At 37.5% G+C, this 22216-nt stretch overlaps 1 protein-coding gene across 4 annotated transcripts in view; it reads left to right on the forward strand.

The window, feature by feature from the left end:
* The window catches only part of GSK3B (glycogen synthase kinase 3 beta), a 269829-nt gene extending 247980 nt beyond the window's left edge, over positions 1-21849 (forward strand). For 2 of the 4 annotated variants that reach the window (XM_015129960.3, XM_028844600.2), the window contains 2 exons: positions 182-280; positions 16921-21849. In XM_015129960.3, coding sequence (XP_014985446.1) covers positions 182-280; positions 16921-16988 — 167 coding nt within the window. In that variant the 3' untranslated portion in view covers positions 16989-21849. The remainder of the gene's footprint in view (positions 1-181; positions 281-16920) is intronic. The other 2 variants (XM_028844602.2, XM_028844601.2) reach the window with 2 other exon arrangements.
* The last annotated feature ends 367 nt before the right edge of the window (positions 21850-22216 follow it).

The following is a 22216-nucleotide window of genomic DNA, read 5'->3' on the forward strand; positions in this document are numbered from 1 at the left end:
CTGACCTCAGGTGATTCACCCACCTTGGCCTCCCAAAGTGCTGGGATTATAGGCGTGAGCCACCGCGCCCCGCCTAAACTGGTAGTTTAATGCAGAATCTTATTTTCACTCTTACCAATAAAATGGTTTTGCATACAAAGTTAAGAGTGGACTCTAACGTTTGTGTCTTAACCTTCTATAGAACTGTCAAGTAATCCACCTCTGGCTACCATCCTTATTCCTCCTCATGCTCGGATTCAAGCAGCTGCTTCAACCCCCACAAATGCCACAGCAGCCTCAGGTAAGAACGTTCTAAGTCTCTTCTATAAAAACATATTCTGGGCTGGGCGCAGTGGCTCACACGTGTAATCCCAGCACTTTGGGAGGCCGTGGTAGGTGGATCACCTGAGGTCAGGAGTTCGAGACCAGCCTGACCAACAAGGGGTGAAACCTCCTCTCTACTAAAAATAAAAAATTAGCTAGGTGTGGTGGCAGGTGCCTGTAATCCCAGCGTCTGGGGAGGCTGAGATAGAATTGCTTGAAACCGGGAGGCAGAGGTTACATTGAGCTGAGATCGTGCCACTGCACTCCAGCCTGGGTGACAGAGAAAGACTCTGTCTCAAAAAAAAAAAAATTGTTTTTCAAAAGACATGATTACCTTTCATTTCATTTGATGAGTATGAACATTTAATACCTTTTATGTATCAAAAACAGCACAACCAAATGAGTAAACCTGAATAAAATTTTTTGCTTTATTTCCAAAAAGCATAAAACAAAAGTACCCACCAGGACCTTATATATAAGATATAAATATCTTCTGATAATGATGTTAAATTCTGTCATCTTAGCAAAAGGATCACTTGAGGCCAGGAGTTCAAGATCAGCCTGGACAGCATAGTGAGACCCCATCTAAAAAATAAAAATAAATTTAAAAAAATTTTTTAAGTTAACGGTTTTTATGTAATTTCAGTAGGAAGTCAAATCAAATGAGAGGTTTATAGCTGAAAACATAAATATATTGTTACTGAAAATAATTCACTTTTGTTTTTTTCCCCTCGAATGTAAATTATAGTAGTATACTAGAGAGGCAAATTTCCAAGAAGTATAAGTTTATACTTATATTTAATCATTTTCTTTAATCATTTGAAAGGACTAAAACTGCAATGCAAATACGTTTAGCTGAGATTTAGATCAGAATGTGACGAGACTCTTATATACCAAAAAAAAAAATTATTCACGGGTTAGAGCTAGGGTGTACTGTGGGCCCGAAGCCAGCTAATGGTGAGGCCTGATTTAGTGAGAATCGGTGTCCTTGGAGATACTCTGAAAATATCCAACCCTTAAGAGTGAAGTGAAGTTCTTCCAAATAATGACTGGATGTTTTTAAAACTTAAAAGCTTTTAAAAGCTAGAAACATAATAGGTAGCACAATTAGGGGCTCAGAATTTGGCACCTTTATTTTCTCTCTCTCTGTCCAAAAAGCTAATGGCAGGAGCTGACTTCATTTTCTTTAAATAGTCTTGAACTGAGTTGGATCAGATCCATTTTTGCCTAAGGGTATTTATGCTGCAGGAGAGAAAATCTTTGATTACTAGTTCTCATCATTAAACAGTAAGGTCAAAAACCATGTCCCATTTGATATGGTGTTGTTTCTGTCTAATCTTAATCTTTTAAAATGTTGCTAATAAAGATATAAAACATTCTAGTTCATGTTCAGGAAAAGTCTGGAAAGAAAGATCTCTTTTCTTGTTCCAAGTTTATCAGCACATGCTACCTTGAGAAAGTCATTTGAACTTTATTAGTTTTATTAGTGTCATATTCATTTTCCCAGTCTGTAAAATGGAGTGGCAATTACTTTAGGACAACATTTGTCTTTACTTGTCTTTATTTGTCTGTACTTTAGGACAGCATTGCCACTCCATTTTACAGTTGAGAAAGTGTGCTGAAATCTGCTTTAAAGTGTTTAAGGTAAAAATATTTTTTAAAGTATGACCTATTTAGAATCAAGACAGAATTGCTATGAGCCATTAACAAATTTAATACTGGCCCAGGTTACATTAATTGTTTACAATATGAAAAAGGCCCTAACCCTGAACTAACACATTTACTTATTTTATTGAGCTCATTTCCACAGTTTTACTTAGAATGGCTTTACACGGTGTATAAAAATGAGTAGGTTTTGAGCAGTTTAAACTAACTTTCTTAATGCAGGATACCAAACTTAATTAATGATTGTGACTTATGTTTTTGAGCAAATTGTCTGCTTAGTAGGAGCTTAGTATAACCTGATTTTCATGTTGTTTTGATACAGGTTACAGCAAACCACAAAATAATAATAATAATTTACATGTGTATATTTTTACAGCTGTAGAAATCAGATTTCAACATAAAAATAGAAACTGACATTGAACTTTGACTCTGAGAGTTTACTCCAAAGTTGAATTGGGGTATGGGGAAGTTAATAGAGGAATGGTAAGCTGAGGTCAGAGCTAAAATTAGTTTAGAGAAATGCATGCTTTGAGTACCTTAATAATTACCAAAGAGGATATTTCAGATATTGGTCTGAGCTAAAGTAAATAAAGAAGTGTTATAATTCTGTTAAAATTTTCCATTGTTCATTAGATAAAAGCACACTGGTGTCATAGAAAAAACGGTGTTTCTGGCCCCGCTGTTTAAGAAATATTTCTCCTTTAGGGCCTCAGATTTGTTACTGAAAGAGATAGAGAAAGTGAACTTAACATCATCATTTTAACAAGAAATGTGAGTTTCAAATAGATAACTTTTTTTAAAGTTCCCCTCATTGTAACCCAAAAACAGTTTAACCACAGTATAGTTAAACAGTTTTCTATGGCGCTGCAGTAGTGAAGCCCCAAGTATGTCACCAAACATACCTCAGGAAATGCTGGTCTAGACCAAGTGATTGATTGCTTGGCCTTCTGGGTGCCTGTAGTTAAAGATTCATGTATACTTTAAATAAGAATTTGTCAGTGTGAGTTACATTCTTTTGTAAGACCTTAAAATATATAAGTCCCCAGCCAGGCGCGGTGGCTCTCGCCTGTAATCCCAGCACTTTGGGAGGCCGAGGCAGGCGGATCACCTGAGGTTGGGAGTTCAAGACCAGCCTGACCAATGTGGAGATACCCTGTCTCTACTAAAAATACAAAAGTAGCCGGGCATGGTGACGCATATCTGTAATCCCAGCTACTCAGGAGGTTAAGGCAAGAGAATCACTTGAACCTGGGAGGCAGAGGTTGCAGTGAGCCGAGATATTGCCATTGCACTCCAGCCTGGGCAATAAGAGAAAAACTTTGTCTCAAAAAAAAAAAAAAAAAATATATATATATATATCTCCTCTGTTTCTCTTAGATTTGGTTTCCTTGTCCAAAAGCAGGAATAATAAATATCCACTACATAGAGTTGTAAGAAGTAAGATATAAAGTGTTCAGAGTGCTTATTAGCACTTTGCCTGCCCATACAGTAGGCTCTCAGTGAAAGGAAACTGCTCTTGCTTTTTTTATTACTGTTTTTGCAAAGTTAAGGACACATCAGACATGCTTTTTTTAAAAAGCCATGTGGAGGGCAGGATTGACATCCATCCTCTATGACAAAAGAATCTATGACTTTTCTTTCCTGGATAAATGGACATGCATCTCTCCACACTGTCTAGACAGAGTGAGGGACTGCTAAGCTACAGACATAACCAAAGCTTTCCTCACAAAGCATTTCAGGATCTGCTCCAGAGTCCAAAAAAATAAATAAATAAACTGTTAAGCTATAAAGTTCTAGACCTTGAATATCTGAACCTGGAAATATTTCAAATTTAAATTTTCAAAGAATTTCTTATCACCCACCTAAGCTACATCACCACGGTAATATACCCCAAATAACCTGGGGAGAATTGATTACACTATGAACCCCTAAGTAACTAAACTAGTTGTCATACTTAATTTAAATCAGTGTAATGGAGCACATAACATCAAAATGATTCATATTTTAGAGGTGGAGCTACTTTTAGTTTATAACAGTCATATCAACAAGAAGCAAAATAATACTTAACCTGTTTTCAGTAGCCTGAGAATGTGCCTGCAAATCATCTAAAAATGACCTTGCATCACTAAAATACAAATTCAAAAGAGTACCATAACTGAATTATCATCTGATCTGTTAAAATACCATTCCTATTGTTGCTCAGCATCATGGCAATTGAGGTTCTGTCAAGTATATTTGTGTCTAGAGCAAGATCATCGGAATACAGAGGCTCCTAGATAAACTGCTTGGGACACTTTTTACGTTGCTTATAGCTGGCTTAAACAAGAATGGAGTTTTCTGACATTTGTGTAGACCTGGAAACAAAGCTCAATCCTAAAGTATGTGGAATAAAAGCAGAAAAACAAAGCAGATTGCCAAAGATGCCATCAACCATGATCATACTGACTATATTATGGTGAAATCAACTTCAGATTTTAGTCAGTTACTGTTGTTAGCCAAAGCTGTTAAATGGTTTTCAGATATTTAAGTCTTAATATTTTAAATATATTATAGGCTGAAATCTAATTCTCTATATTGCTGCTTCTGAAAAAAAGCAAAAGAAAATAGACATTTTCAGCCGGCGCAGTGGCTCATGCCTGTAATCCCAGCACTCTGGGAGGCCGACGGGGGCAGATCACAAGATCAGGAGATCAAGACCATCCTGGCTAACACGCTGAAACCCCGTCTCTACTAAAAAATGCAAAAATTAGCCGAGCGTGGTGGCGGGCGCCTGTAGTCCCAGTTACTTGGGAGGCTGAAGCAGGAGAAGGGCGTGAACCCAGGAGGCGGAGCTCGCAGTAAGCCGAGATTGTGCCACTGCACCCCAGCACTCCAGCCTGGGCAACAGAGTGAGACTCTTGTCTTAAAAAAAAAAAAAAAGAAAATAGACATTTTCATACCCAGATTGTGGCCTAAAATCATACCATCCTAATTCTAGGAATATATAATTATTCTCTGTCATCACCAACAAACTTTGACTAGTACAACAAAATATCACAATTCTTTCTCACCTTCTTTGAAAATGGTAAAGATTGTGCCAGTATTAAGTTTGAGGACATTAACACTGAGGGAACTATTTTTGCAGATGTTTCAACTTTCCTTTTGTTGTGTTCTGCAACTATATGTGAGCTGATAAAAACTTATGGTAAAGTATTATAGTATAAAACAAGAGCTGTCAGAATTCAGACTTTTTAGTTCAGTAATTCCACTTTAGGGATTTTAACTTCAGGATAAATATTTTGGAAAGAAAAAGGCTACCATGTACAGACAGAGGAATCTCATAATATATATAATAATAAATTATATAATAAAAATTCTGTATTAATATATAACAAAAAGGAGAGCCAATGTAACCTGAATGGTCAACAGTAGGAAATTGTTTTAATACATTACGAAATCTCCGTTTTTATGCAGCCATAAAAAACAATTTTCCTGAAGCTTATGGACATTTGTGGAAATACTCATCCTAATTTATGTAGAGAAAATTTTAAAATCTCATGAACCTTGTTGGTTACTATTGTCAAAATGTTTATTTTCATGTGGATAGGGACTAGACAGAAATATACAAAACTGTAAACTGTTGTGCTAAATTAGTGGGTATGGATGTTGACTTTTTTTTCCGAAAAAATATTCTTTATAAGTTGTTTTTAAAATGCTTTAGTATCTAGAGGCATTATTGTTAATCATGGCTCTGATTGACATGAGAATCTCTTGAAAATTACGCATACTACTCTCAATTCTTAAAGTATAATTTATTTGGTGTGTGTGTGGGGTTTTTTTGTTTGTTTGTTTGTTTGTTTTGAGACAATCTTACTCTGTCTCCCAGACTGGAGTACAGTGGCGTGATCTCAGCTCACTGCAACCTCTAACTCCTGGGTTCAAGTGATTCTCATGCCTCAGCCTCCCAAGTAGCTGGGATTACAGGTGCGCACCACCATACCTGGCTAATTTTTTGTAATTTTAGTACAGACGGGGTTTCACTTTGTTGGCCAGGCTGGTCTCGAACTCCTGGCATCAAGTAATCTGCCTGCCTTGGCCTCCCAAAGTGCTGGGATTACAGGAGTGAGCCACTGTGGCCAGCCAAAATTCATAGTATAATTTCTTATGTTGACTGAAAAAATATATATATATATTTTATATATATAAATAACATATAATATTATATGAATGGTCAACATAGGAAATGTTCAACATTTATATATATAAAATATATAATATATATTATATGTGTCTTATTTTCTTTGTATGCCCAGTCAACTCATTCATTCCATTTAGGAGACCATGCATCTGGAACATCTAAAGTAATAAATCTCAAGACATTACTGTTTTCTTAATCAAATACAAACTGTTTTAGAGATCATCTGCTCAGATGAGTTGAATGTGAGATGTTGTAGGGAATTTCAACTAGAGCAGTTTTCTGTGTTTATCTCTTTGGTATATTGGTCATCTGCATAAAATTTCTTTCAATGCAGTGGTTCTGCTGTTAAAAACCACTGATTTCAGTCCACCCCTCATTATCTACCGAGAAGTGGTCATCTATCCCATGGTTATATATATTCAGTAATAGACATTACTGCAAGAATGAACACCTTTTTATCTTTGCATCACTCTATTAGAAAAGTTTATCCTTTTTTCACCCTGAAATTTATTTCTGTATGCCTTCTTCCAGTCAGTGATTCTACTGTGAAATTATAACAGAACCATCCAGATCCATGTAAAAGTCCTTCAAATGTTAATGATAGCTAACTTGCCCTCCATACTAATGACAGCTTTAACTCCTAATCCTGGATTTGTTCTAAAGTATTAGGGTGTTGGATTTTCTACACAATTGTATGTCATCTGTACATTTCATAAACATGTCAGTTTTTTACCTCTATCCAAGCAACTAATAAAACATATCAAAGAGGACAAGGCAGAGCCTACTAGAAATGTTTTGCCTTTATTCAAGTTACTGATAAATTAATTGGAACTGGACTGGGTTTCCTAGAAATTACTCTTCTGGTGGTCTCTTAGTTGATTGGTCATTCCTCTTAGTGACTGGTCATTCCTCTTGTTTGCTTAACTACAGACCAACATTTAAAATACTCATTTGTATGAGGAGGTTGTAAAAAAAACACTTTGTAAAATGCTTCTTTCTTTTAAGAAAACTTTCAGCTTTTTTCCATAAAAAAAAGAAAAGTAACCATATCAAAGATGGAAATCAAACCGTTGTTTTTAAGACTTGGGGAAATTTCTAGTGCCTAAATATCTGTAAGCTGTGAGTTTCTGTAATCCATTTTAGATTTGTTTCTTGGACTATAGATTGTGAGTTTAAAGACATTTAAAATGTATACATTGCCCTTACCTTTCTTGAGGCACATTTTTTTTATTAGGATTTTTGTTACATCCTTTCAAGTTGAAAACCCTTCTAACAGAAGAGGGAATCATGATAACATTTGGATGAGGTCATTGTACGTGGTGAGCCAACTTAACTTGTCTTCATCTTGGTTTGAAAAGCTCTTGCTGTTACTTTATTTGCGTTGAGATTATTGCAATTACTTGATCAAAGTTTGTTCATACTTTTCTATTTCTTGTTAGTTGTTAGCCTCTTTTGAAGACTTTAGCACCGAATCATACCTGTTTGTTCTTCAAACTTCTAAAAATTCATCTGGCTAAAATCTGGTTCAGATTTTGCTATGGCTGGTGGCCCCTTTGTCTTACAATTACAGTTATTTTCACCTCAGAATTCCTGTTACCTACATACTAGCCAATTCTTTTTAGTTGGGCAGAATTAAGCACAGAATAATTTCTCTCATTGTTTGTTTCTACTGTTTTTGAGAGGTGAAATGTTAAGCAAATGGTCAGTTTATTAGATGCTTGCTTTTCTAAAATGAGAGTTACCCTCCCTCATCCTTTCCCCAAGTACTATTAATATTATACCTGGCCTTTGGGCCAGTTTTACAGTGGACATTGGGAAAGCTGTATTCATATTCTGTCTAATGTAGAAGCTGCAGTGCATGCCCTGTTGTTTTTCTTTGTAAAGTTCTTCCTGTTTTCTCTGTATCTTAACCCAAATAGATGTTAAATTTCATAAAAGTCTGCAACTTAAAAAAAAAAAAAAAAGGCATTTTTGTCTATCAAGAACATAATAGTGTATAGTTATTTTAGGAAATAAAAATTACCTCTATTCTACTTTCAAAGCTAATCACACATAACATTATGTTTTAGTCTGTATATGAATGGGCAGAGAGACATGCTTTTTTAAAAAATGGGCTTAGGCTATTTAGAGGGTGAAGGTATATGACTATAGTATTCAGCCAATATCCTAAGGCTATACCATAATTAACTTACTATTCTTGGACATTTGGTTTGTGTTGAAGATGGGGTTTTTTGTTTTTGTTGTTCTGAAAAATGCTTTGAAGATATCTTTGCATAAAGCTGTACTTATTCTTCTAAATTTTTAGAAGTAGAGTCAAAAAGTATAAAGAATTTTAAAGTTTAATGTCAAATTGCTTTCCGAAAGCTTGTCCCGCTGTCAGTTCATACTCCCCACTGTCAATACAGGTACTTTTCTATTTCCCCATTGCCCCATTTCCTCGTAGAGTGGGAGTAGGGGAAGTACAGTGTGCATGTGTGCACATACACATTTTTAGGTGTTACCAACTTGATAGCCAATTAATATGTGCATCTCTTTTAGGTATAATGCTGCATCCGTTTCCTCCTGTGGGCTCTGCATCTGAAATACAGACTTCCATTTTGAACTATACCATTTTGACAAATTCACTGACACCGAGATTATATCTACCCCATGTTAGAGTTTCAGGTTCACTTTGTGAGTTTGTATATAGATACCTAAAATCAAACCAGCTTAGTCATTATTCTCACCAGAGCAGTCCTAGACATCACTTCTAGAAGTTCTCGCTTTCTGTGCAAAACATGTTCTCTCCTATCAAGTCAAAAATTTTATTTGGGTTTTTCCCCCCCTCTAAAAGTAATTTAAAATCTGGATTAAGTTGGAATCCCCTATCAGACATTTTTCCGTGTATGCCTGAAGTGTTCCTCAGTTCCTTGCCTAAAGTCACCTACTTTTATTTATATGTCCCTTTTTTTTTCTTTATTCCTAAATTAAGCATTTTAACTTAAAGGAACGGTGAAAATGTTACCTGTGTGTCCCCATGATCTTCAGTTTTCTGCCCTGAGCAGCCAAACTTCTTAAATAAAATGTGCCCTGCCCCAGACCTCACAGGGAACTGAGACCTCTCAGCTGCCAGCAGATCAAATATAAACAGTCTTATTGACAGGTCTTCTAGGTATCCTGGTGGATGGGTTGACTCACAGGCATCCAAATTTTACTTCTATTTTTATAATCACTGAAGTCTACCTTAGTGTTCTGTGCCATATCTTTTCCTTACAAGTGTACTTTGATTTCATGAGTGTAAATTATAATTTCAAATTAAATATAAGTTTAGGGTATACTTTGATTCTCTGTAATTATCTTGTTTGTTCATGTGCCAGTTAATAACACTAACATCTAAGACATAGTTTTACAGTAGAAGCATTTCCACTTGGAACAGCTTGAGTAGGAACATCCTGAGTTAGGTACACAGTATAAATAATATCTCCCAGGCTGTTAATTTTATCTTCTAGAGAGATTGACCTGTCATAAGACATTTTTAACTATTATAGAAAGAGGACACCTGATAAATAGAAACACATAAAATGTGCTTGGAAGAGATTGTTGTTGGGCAAGAGCATAGTAAAGGAAATAAGGGAATAAAAATATACCTGGCCGGGTGCAGTGACTCGCACCTGTAATCCCAGCACTTTGGGAGGTCGAGGCAGTCGGATCACTTGAGGCCAGGAGTTTGAGACCAGCCTGGCCAACATGGCGAAACCCCATCTCTACTAAAAATACAAAAAAAAAAAGAAATTAGCCAGGCATGGTGGTGTGTGCCTGTAATCCCAGCTACTTGCGAGGCCAGGAGAACCCCTTGAACCCAGGAGGCAGAGGTTGCAGTGAGCTGAGATTGCGCCACTGCACTCCAGCCTGGGTGACAGAGTGAGACCCTGTCTCCAAAAAAATAAAAAACCTAATGTTTCCAAGTGTACTTATAAAGTGCATGTAAAACACAAAAAGACTCATTTGATATATCTAAAATATGTTATTTTACTAATATGCCAGCAATAGAAATAATAAAATATTTAATAATTTTGTAGCTTTTGGAGAACTTGAAATGTGTTGAGAGCAAATAAGGAACTGAATTTTAATCTTTAATGTCAGTTACTTTAAATTTAAATAAATCGCCTTATGTAGTTAGCAACTACTCTATTAGAGAATATAAATAGAACATTTCTGTGATTGCTGCTGGGCCAGATAGTGAGCATTTCAATAAATTAGAAGAATTAAATTTTTATGGACACACAGATCCAGAATACTGATTCATGGTGGCAGAGCCTTTGGAATCCTGTCTCCTATGTTTATTTTCTCTCTTCTCCTCCCAACCCATTTCCTTGTTTTTACTCTCTTTTCATTTAAATCCTTTGGCAGTAGGTGTAAGTGGAGACCTTCCATTCACTCTCCTTCCTGCTCCTCATTTGGACCTTTGATCAACCACATTTGGGACAGGGAGCATGGACAGGACCATTTGTGGGCGGGGGGTGCAGACAGCAAGGAATCAAGGCAAGAACTTCTGTGTTTATGACTTGAGCATTTGAGTGGGGCCGTTTCCTCAGTATTGAGACAGTTGATCCATTAATCCATGACTCCATTATCTAACAACTCTTACAGATCTCTTGAGAATCTTAAAAAACAAAAAAACAAAAAAACAAAAAAAAAAAACACTGTAGATCCTGTCCTATAAAAAGAGATGTATGTATACCAGATATGGAATTTTACATACGAAAATGTACTCCAGGACAAAAATCACAGCCTTATGGACTCTTTTGGGAACCTGATACTTAAGGGTTCTACCCTTGGCTTCACTGTGGGATTGCCTAAGTTGTGTTTTACATCTTATGTCACACAGAATAAAATTGGTTTTAATACATGTGCCAATTTGCTTTGCAGTATCTGGTACAAAGCCATAGAGCCATGAATTTTTCAGAAAATAATTGATTCCTGAGAAAACAATTCTGGAAAAAAGACTTAAATCTAATATAATCTTTTTTTTGTCTTGTACAGTTTTTTAGAAGCACACCTAATTATGTAGGGAGACTTTGTCAGTGATTCCCTCATTGGCTTGTGAATGCAAACCCTAAATGTCATTTAAGTTCTTTGACATATGTATTTGTTACCTATTTCTGCATATTAGTTTACCCCCCAACATTTAGCTATTTAAAACAAGAGTAAACGTTTATTGTCTCACATAGTTTCTGTGGGTCAGGGATTTAGAAGCAGCCTAGCTAGGTGGTTCTGGGTCAGAGTCTCGTGACATAGTCAGAACATTAGCTAGGGATGCAGTCATCCGACGACTTGCCTGGGGGCAGAGGCTGTACTTCCACAGTGGCTGTCATTCATGTGGTTATCAAATGTGTGCTGGCTGTATGCAGGAGGCCTCAGTCACTCAGTAACTGGCCCTCTCCATAGTGCTACTTAAGTATCTCACATCATGGCAGCTGGCTTCCCCTAGACTAAGTAATCCAAGAAAGAAGGCAACGCGGAAGCCACAGTGTCTTTTATGTCCTAGCCTTGGAAGTCACACACCGTTGTTTCTGGAATATCCTATTAGTTACACAGGTCAGTCCTATTCAGTGTGGGAATGGACTGCATTAGGCATGGATACCAAGAGGCATGAATCATTGGGGTCATCTTGGAAAGTAGCTACCACAGTGTGTAAGGATGATTTTGTACCTTCCTTTCCTTCCCCACAAAGCTGATTGTTCTGTCTGTTTCCTCTTAAGTCCATCCTTGGTTTGGGGGAGTTTTTTTGTTACTTGTTTGTTTTTCCATAGTAGCATTAGACAGGTGATAATGGGGGTTGGTTTATAGGAAGCTTCAAAGTCAGTGAAATGTTAGCTCTGTAGTTGTTTCCAGAGCACTTATTTCTCTGTACACCCCATACTGAAAACAAAGTAACTGTGCTGTTAAATTTTCTTATCACAAACTCACTCTTCTCTTTTAATGTAACGTCTCTTACAGATAATAGAAATGTGCCTGTAGAAATCACAGTGATTTTATTGAGGTTAGTTCTAAATGAAAGTCACCTTAATCTCTTTTCTTCTTTTGCTAGGAAATCTTTTCTGCTGCCCCCTACTGCCCATAATATGGATCATTCTCCTTCCTTGTGCTCTGTGTTCCACTCCCCTGCTTATTAGCTACATGGTCTTGGGCACATTCCTTAATCTATTTGTGCTTCCTTTCTCCTATTTGCAAAATGGAGGTAACAGTTGTACCTATTTCTCAGGGTTGCTGTGTGAGCTAAATGACATGACTACAAAATACTTAGTGTGATGTCTGGCATATTGGTCAGCAGTATGCTGTCGTTAGTATTTACTTTATTGATGTTGGTTATTGCAGTCACACTAGATTATACATATATGTGTTTTTAGATGTCCCTTTTACCTTCCCATCTATTGAACAATTGCTGTATGCCAGATACTATGCTAAGCACTTCATAGGCCTAATTTCCTAGGTAGGTAGTATCACTACCATTTACCAGTGAGGAAAGGAGAGAGAGATTAAATAATGTGTTCCAAAATCACACAGCTATTAAGTTGTACAAGTAGGCTTCATACTCAATAAATGTTTATAGAGTTGGTCTAGTTTTAAGAAAGATATATCAGTGTGAAGTTCAGAAGAGCATCTCTGGTGGAAAACAAGAGACTGTAGAGTTGGTTAATGATCTATAGTCAGATCATTTATAATGAAAATGATCTTAGCCTCTCTTTTAAACCATAATGCCATTTAGCATCACTTTACCAGTGCATATGTAATGGGAAGGGAATGTAAGGAGAAGCAAATGAACTTTATTGTTTTTATGTTATGGAGTCACTATTTAAACGTTTGAGAAGAAAAGTTACAGAAATTACACTAAATCCAATGACGATTTATCAAAATTTTAAATGAATAAACATTTTTAATAGAAAACTCATTAATTCAGATTCCATTGTGTAAAAATAAATTTACAGAATGATGGTGGGAACAAAATAAGCATGTGCCAAAATTCGTTTCTTATTTCTAAAAAGATGTTAATCTGTGTTATCTTGTTTCCTGATTGTTCTTGAATTAGTTTCTTCCTAGCCACCAAGAGGTCAGCTCCTCCTACTTTTCTTGGCCAAGGGGCCAATCCGTCTTTATGATGGGATTGTAGAGATTATGAGATGTAACTTTATTCAGTCAGTAATTGGGTGGTCTTTTAAGCCTACTATTGAGTATTGAATTTATAGAACTTTGCCTTTTTTGTTTTACTTTTTCCCTCTCTGTACTTTGTCTTCCTCTTAAAAAGAGAACTCTGTTCTTCTCAGCAGGACATGTGTGATTTGATTTTAAGTGGAGCTCATTGCATCAGGCGCAAGTTTTTTTGAAGAATGTCTATAGGACTGTGACTTTTGATATCAAGGATATTTATAATCAAAATAATTAGCCATTAAAATTATGTTCACTAAGTGATTTGAAAATAACTGAAGAGAAAAATATGAGGTAATTACAGATCTGAAGAGCATGGGTGTCCATCAAATTTTATTCAGAAAGTGAATTTGTTTCTGGTTTTATGCTCACTTAAAAGGCTTGTGCTAGGCCGGGCGCGGTGGCTCAAGCCTGTAATCCCAGCACTTTGGGAGGCCGAGACGGGCGGATCACGAGGTCAGGAGATCGAGACTATCCTGGCTAACAGGGTGAAACCCCGTCTCTACTAAAAAATACAAAAAACTAGCCGGGCGAGGTGGCGGGCGCCTGTGGTCCCAGCTACTCGGGAGGCTGAGGCAGGAGAATGGCGTAAACCCAGGAGGCGGAGCTTGCAGTGAGCTGAGATCTGGCCACTGCACTCCAGCCTGGGCGACACAGCCAGACTCAGTCTGAAAAAAAAATAAATAAAAATAAAATAAATAAAATAAAAATAAAATAAAAAAAGGCTTGTGCTTTTTACTGTGATCATGCAAGCAGTCACTGAATGTATCCAAGAAAGAGGAGACTGGTTTTGGCAGTGTCACAAGCTCACAGACTGTAGTCAGTGAAAGGACATCTGCACATTGGTGCCAAATAGGATTTTGCTAAAGAGCCCATTAACATAAATGGGCTGGTGGCCATGTAGATGAGGTAAAACTGAAGTCAGCCCTGGCTGATGTCAGCCAGTGTAGTTAATGGGTGCTGTGGCCAGAGCTGCTCTCCATGTTGGCATGGGTGCTGATGTAGTGGTGAAACAGATAGATAAATTTCTGATGATCAGTGCCTTTCTTAAGTCCTGGGGAAGACCAGAATGACAGTTCTACCTGTTATCTTCCCGTACTGAAAATGAGAAGGAAATGCTGTTTGATGATGGTCATGCATAGGTTCTGAGTGTCATCAGAGCATGTGACACGCTGCAATAAGCATGGGTTTGTGGTGTTCCAGGTTTTCTCTGGATTTTTTTTTTAATGCAGCCTGTGCCTGAATCATGAAAATGAACATTTTTATCTGAGAAAGGCTTGGAGGAATCTGGTCTAGACAGGAATTGATGTTAGGTTATTGATGCGCAGAATGTGGATGATCATTGAGGGTAAAACTTCCTTTAAACAGGGCAAACCTAAGGAAGGTCACGAGGTACGAATGAAGTGTTAGCATAGTTCCTCAGTGATTATTAGAAAAGGTGGTCATCCTGGCTTTGGAGAGTCGGTTCTATGTCATGTACCCTTTCCTGCCACCTGTTCATTTGCCATACCGATAAATTAATATGACCCCATGCCATGGGCTATATGAACCTCATGTGTGGATTCCGATGCCATAATATCTTCACTTGTGTACATGATAACGAGATTAGAAGCAGCTTTAGCTATTTTGAAGGAAATTAAATGAATTAAACCTAATCATTCACATTAAGAGATATTCGCATTCATTCCCCAAAGGCTGTGCTAAATGTATATAAGGGCAGATTATCAGGAAATTAGGAAGTATAATTTTTATAGATTGGCTTTAGAAATGAGAAACTGAACAGCTAATCCATCATAGAGTTCCCTATGTGTCCTTGGGTCTTTTGTGTCTCCCTCTAATTCAGAAATTCAAAGTAGAAAGATCCAGGACCAAATGTTAACATTCAACCATGACATTGGTTATTCTGCTCACCATAGCACATGGTAGATCCACAAATCCCGTCAGTCCTAGAGAGACAAAAAACTTCTGAGTCTGCCTTTTGGTGTCACCAACCTTGATGGCATTGTGGCTTCTAGAGAGATGGCTTTTCAAAGTTGCCCATCCCAGTCAAGCCACTTCTCTTGCTCAGGGCTTAGTGTGAAATCTGGGAAAAAAATTGGCTAGCAGTACTTTCCCAGTCATTAGTGAGATGACAAGGATGCAGCTTGATAGCCACTAAAACAGCAGTCTACTAAACCAATTTGGACACAGTTAGATGCCCACTTAAATGTTAATGGATGCTGTGAAATAATAATGGACCTTAAAAGGGGGAAGGAGACCATGGTTGTAGAGTTGTACGTATTTCTAAAAGATTAGGGCAAAGTAAGCTCTAAGTAAGTTCTAAGTCAGGATTTGACTACAAGATGCTTTCCTTTTTTTAATTTTTAATTTTTGTGGGGACATAGTAGGTGTATATATTTATGGGTTACCTGAGATATTTTGATATAGACATGCAATGTGTGATAATCATATCAGGATAAATGGGATATTCATCACCTCAAGCATTTATCCTTTATGTTTCAAACCAGTCATACCTTTAGTTATTTTTAAATGTACAGTTAATTTTTTTTTTTTTTTACTATAGTCACCCTGTTTTGCTAGCAAATACTAGGTCTTACTCATTATTTCTTTTTTTTTTGTACCCATTAACCATCCCCACTTCCCCCACCCTCGCTACCCTTCCCAGCCTGTGGTAATCATCCTTCTCTCTATCTCCATGAGTTCAATTGTTTTAAATTTTAGCTCCTACAAATCAGCGAGAACATGCAAAGTTTGTCTTTCTCTGTCTGGCTTGTTTCGCTTCAGATAATGACTTCCAGTTCCATCCATGTTGTTGCAAATGGCAGGATCTCATTCTTTTTCTTTTTTCTTTTATTTTCTTTTTTTTTTTAGACAGTATCTTATTGTGTCACCCAGGTGGTCTTGGCTCACTTGCATCCTCAATCTCTTTGACTCAAGCAGCCCTCCCACTCAGCCTCCCATCATTCTCTCTTACAGCTACATATTACTCCATTGTGTGTATATACCACGTTTTCTTTTATCCATTCATCTGTTGATACAAGATGCTTTATTAAATTGACTGAGTGAATTGGTACTGCACTTGCTGTTTCTTTTTTGCTGGTTGTCTATCTTCCATCTCTATGAATAATGAAGAAGGACTGTTCTGCCTGTGAACACTGACCCACGTTACTTTCATTGCCTCCACCCATTTACTCACTTAAGCAGATGTAACATGGTTCAGAATTTTTAGCAAGTTTTCCCAGCTGTGCACTGTTCATTTATTTTCAAGTGAGCTAGACTCCAGCTGAGTGTTCATATACAGCTGATCCCAGCTGTAGCAAGAGCTTTGACTGAAACGGTCTCTGGCTCCCTGAGTCTGTAACTTACTCAAAGACACTGTTTTCCCTGTACCAGGACCATGGTGAGGCATGAACTTAAATCCAATAAAAGAGAAATTCAGAGTTCATAGTGTTGGCCTTATTTAAAACAACCTTCCAAATAACAGCTTGGAAGGCCATACAATTCACAGCCTACAGTTGGAACAGTGTACTTGTTCTCTTTCGCTGTTGTAGCATTGCTCATGCTCTCTTTTGGGACTTTTTGACTTGCAGATGCTAATACTGGAGACCGTGGACAGACCAATAATGCTGCTTCCGCATCAGCTTCCAACTCCACCTGAACGGTCCCGAGCAGCCAGCTGCACAGGAAAAACCACCAGTTACTTGAGTGTCACTCAGCAACACTGGTCACGTTTGGAAAGAATATTAAAAAGAGAAAAAAAACCTGTTCATTTTAGTGTTCAATTTTTTTATTATTATTGTTGTTCTTATTTAACCTTGTAAAATATCTATAAATACAAACCAATTTCATTGTATTCTCACTTTGAGGGAGATCCAGGGGGTGGGAGGGGTTGTGGGGAGGGGGAAAGCGGAGCACTAGAACACACAATCTCTCTCCCACGACAATCTTTTTTTATTAAAAGTCTGCTGTTGTATACTTTAAAAACAGGAGTCCTGCCTCATGCCCCTTCCACAAAAGAAGAAAACTTTGTTCTGTGCTGATGGGTTTTTTTTGAACTTTGTTTTCTTTTAAAGTCTAGTGCCAGACTTTGGTATAGTGCACAGCTTGAAATTGGTTGGGAGCTTAGCAGGTATAACTCAACGGGGACTTAAATGTCACTTGTAAAATTAATCCATATCTTCGGGTATTTATAGACTTGCCTTTGGCATGTTGGTGGCAGGTGTGGCAGACAAAGAAATGTGTATCATTCGTAACCCAGGGAGGTCAGTAAAGTTTGGAACTCTACAGGGAAGATTCTTAGTAGATTTGTTAAGGTTTTGTTTTGCTCTCAGTCAGCGCTAGTGATGTAGAGGCTTGTACAGGAGGCTGCCAGAGGGGAAGCAGCAAGCAAGACTCAGGCACACATGCTCTACAGGTGGCTCTTTGTTTGCCTGACCAAAGTTCTTTGCAAATCTTAGCACAGTTTCAAACTAGTGACCTGGGAGGAGACGGAAGGGGTGTTGAGCAGGCTGAGCTAGCTGCTGAGGTCAAAGACTGACGAGCCCAGAGGAAGGGGACAGGCCAGGAATACATCTCACCACTGTGAATAAGTTTTTCCAGATTTTTTTCTAAAATTACTTCCCTTGGAAAGATACACTTGAGAGGACATTGTAGTTAAATAATGTGAACTGTAACAGTCGTCTACTGGTTTATTTTTCATATTTTTTAATTGAAAATTGAGCTTGCAGAAATAGCCACATTCTACACAGTTCTAATTTTAAATCCAAATCTAGAATCTGTATTTGTTTTTTAACCTCATGCTTTTTACATTTATTTATTGATGCATGTCAGATGGTAGGAATATTAAAAACTATACATCAGAATGATAGTCACTTATACCTGCTGACTTTATAGGAAAGTGATGATATAAATGTGTGTATATACATTATATATACATATATTCAATACTGCCTTTTTTTTTTTGTCTACAGTATCAAAATTGACTGATTGAAGCATGAGAAGAATGTTTCCCTCACACCCAGTTAAGAGTTTTTGTGTCTGTTTTCTTTGTGTATCAGTAAATGGTGTAAGAATCAGTCTCTCTTTTTGAAGAAAAAGCAATATTCCTTGGAATGCAAGGAGGATTGAAGGACTATGTTTGCCGTCAGGAAATAGATTTTCATGACTAGTTTGTTTTATACTTTTAAGGTTGGCATCTATGTGGGCCTTATATACTCTAAAATGAACTTTAGTCACCTTGGTGCTTATGGGCCATTACTTGACCTAGAATCTTTAAGGCACAATCAGTTGTACTTCACATTTAAAGATCACTTGAGTGATGGCCGCCTTTCCCTCCTACCCGCTCCTTCCCCACATGCCTTCCAAGGTTAGCTGGTAACTGTAGGGCTGCAGAGCTGAGCCCTTGCTTGTGTGTAACTTGCCCTCACCCTCCTCATTGCCACCTTAGGTCATGTTATGGGTCTTGTCCTCCAGAGGGTTCGGAAATGGAGTCTGTTGGCAGCCCTCCTGCAGGCCCTAGCACCCTGTCCTGCTCCTTAACTGTGTGTGTGACTCTCCAAGAGAGTTGTCCTGCCTGCTGAAGTGAACCAGTACCCAGAAAGACAACTGTGAGCCATCTTGGTTTTCACTGGCTGTTTAGCTGAGGTCTTGGGCCACAAAAGGGGTTTCACAAACCTCTGGATATATCAGAGTTCATGAGAAAGGAAACATGCTCAGTCAAACCAAATCAAACAAATTGAATTTTATGTTTTATAAAGTGCTTCTGAAAGCTAAGATTTGAAAGAAGCCTGAAATCAGAGTATTTGGCAGCATAACTCCTTAAAGGTAATGGCTTTGATAGACCATTTTCAGACAGAATTTATAAAGAATCTGAAAAGGCAGGTCTGTGATAGAGAAATGGACCTGCGTTCAGATCCAACTGCCCAGCAAGCGTTTGGATACAGACATTGCTCTGGACGTGGTATACTTGCCAGAGTCCACAAAAATCAGTGCTTATTTTAGGAAACAGGTTGCCCCCCACAACTGGGGTAAAAGAAGAGAGAAAAGTCACGCTTTTCTCTCATTTCATTGTGTGTGCGTGTGCGCATGCGTGCGTGTGTGTGTGTGTGTGTGTGTGTGTGTGTGTGGGCTGAGATGTGTGATTTTTCTTTCTCAAGGATCATGGTGGGATCACAGAACTCTTTTATACAAGTGAGATCCAGGTCTCTGAATATCTTTTTGTATATAATAATAATAATAAAAAGCTCCTCACCAAATTCAAGCTTGTACATTATATTTTCTTTCTATGTTTTTAAATTTAAGTTTTATTGTTTTGTATGTAAATATGTGGACCCAGGAACTGTTATTAATGAGCAAAAAGTTACTGTTCAGGGCAGTGATTCTGTTTAATAATCAGACAAAATGTAGACGAGCTTTTTAAAGCCATATAGTTTTAACTCTGTACAGTAGGTACCGGCCTGTATTATTGTAACAATAACTCTAGCAATGTATAGTGTATCTATATAGTTTGGAGTGCCTTCGCTTCCATGTGTTTGTTTTTGTTTTTTTTTTTAATTTGTTCCTTTTTAAATTTTAATTGGTTTCCTGTATCCATGTCTCCCTGTCCACCCCCTTTCCCTTTGAAATAATAACTCACTCATAACAGTATCTTTGCCCCTTCCACAGTTAAGTTTCAGTGATACCATACTCAGGAGTGGGAAGAGGAAACCATATTCGTAATCTCATTTCGTTCAAGCCCTGCCTTTGTTTTTGTTCTGAATGTCTGTTTCCTCCTCAGTAGCAGTGACCGGTTTCATTTCATACTTAGTCCATTCAGGGACTTAGTGTAGCACCAGGGAGCCCTAGAGCTGGAGGATATCGAATAGACTAGATTTTGCTCGTCTCTTCCACAAGCCCTAACCATGGGTCTTAAAAACAGCAGATTCTGGGAGCCTTCCATGCTCTCTCTCTCTCCTCTTTTATCTACTTCCCTCCCAAATGAGAGAGAGAGAGAATTGGTTTTTTATAAATCGAAGTTTCTTAATAGTATCAGGTTTTGATACGTCAGTGGTCTAAAATGCTATAGTGCAATTACTAGCAGTTACTGCACGGAGTGCCACCGTGCCAATAGAGGACTGTTGTTTTAACAAGGGAACTCCTAGCCCATTTCCTCCCTCCCGCCATCTCTACCCTTGTTCAATGAAATAACCATTTTAATTTCTTTCTAAAAAATCAGTTTAATTCTTACTGTGTGCCCAACACGAAGGCCTTTTTTGAAAGAAAAATAGAGTGTTTTGCCTCAAAGTACTCCATATAAAATGTCTTGAATAGAAGAAAAAACTACCAAACCAAAGGTTACTATTTTTGAAACATCGTGTATTCATTCCAGCAAGGCAGAAGACTGCACCTTCTTTCCAATGACATGCTGCGTCATTTTTTTTTAAGTCCTCTTAATTTTTAGACACACATTTTTGGTTTATGTTTTAACAAAGTATGCCTAACCAGTCATCTTGTCTGCACCAATGCAAAGGTTTCTGAGAGGACTATTATATTCTCTATCCCTGTGGATATAAAGACACTGGCATTTCATCTATTTTTCCCTTCCTTTTTAAAGGATTTAACTTTGGAATCTTCCAAAGGAAGTTTGGCCAATGCCAGATCCCCAGACATTTGGGGGGTTTTCTTTGTTTTCAACTGAAATTATATCTGATTCCTACTGTTCATGTTAGTGATCATCTAATCACAGAGCCAAACACTTTCCTCCCCTGTATAGAAAAGTAGGTATGCTTTACAATAAAATCTGTCTTTTCTGGTGGAAACCTGAGCCACTGAAAGTAAAAGAGACAACTAGAAGCACAGTAGAGTCCCAGACTGAGATCTACCTTTGAGAGGCTTTGAAAGTAATCCCTGGGGTTTGGATTATTTTCACAAGGGTTATGCCGTTTTATTCAAGTTTGTTGCTCCGTTTTGCACCTCCACAATAAAAGCAAAATGACAACCAGTACATAAGGGGTTAGCTTGACAAAGTAGACTTCCTTGTGTTAATTTTAAAGTTTTTTTTCCTTACTATATCTGTCTACAGGCAGATACAGATAGATGTATGAAAATCTGCTTGCCTGTAAAATTTGCATTTATAAATGTGTTGCCGATGGATCACTTGGGCCTGTACACATACCAATTAGCGTGACCACTTCCATCTTAAAAACAAACCTAAAAAACAAAATTTATTATATATATATATATATATATAAAGGACTGTGGGTTGTATTCAAACTATTGCAAACACTTGTGCAAATCTGTCTTGATATAAAGGAAAAGCAAAATCTGTATAACATTATTACTACTTGAATGCCTCTGTGACTGATTTTTTTTTTCATTTTAAATATAAACTTTTTTGTGAAAAGTATGCTCAATGTTTTTTTTCCCTTTCCCCATTCCCTTGTAAATACATTTTGTTCTATGTGACTTGGTTTGGAAATAGTTAACTGGTACTGTAATTTGCATTAAATAAAAAGTAGGTTAGCCTGGAAATGAAATTAAAATTCACAAGTGTGTGGTCTTTATTTCAGTACCCAACCCTCGTTCTTCACCCTACTATTTTGCCACTGCAATATGTAGTCACATCACCATTTCCGTTCCTCTAATTAGGGAAACATTAATCTTTGTTATGAAAAACAAGATATGAATACCACTTCTTGTTCTTTCCAATGATTTTATTCCATTGTGTAGCCCCAAGAGGTGCAGCTTCCATCTTGGAAACCTTTGGATTTGACGTAGAGGAAGCTTTGCAGACACTGCTTAGAAAAGAAAGAAAACAACTCTGAAAAGGACAGTTTTTAAACGTGTATAAGCTGCTGTCTTTGATTACTGTGTTCATGATTTGGTGTGGCTGTATTTTCTTTTAACTTT

This window comes from Macaca mulatta, chromosome 2 (genome assembly GCF_049350105.2).
Source record: "Macaca mulatta isolate MMU2019108-1 chromosome 2, T2T-MMU8v2.0, whole genome shotgun sequence".
NCBI classification, from domain to species: domain Eukaryota; kingdom Metazoa; phylum Chordata; class Mammalia; order Primates; family Cercopithecidae; genus Macaca; species Macaca mulatta.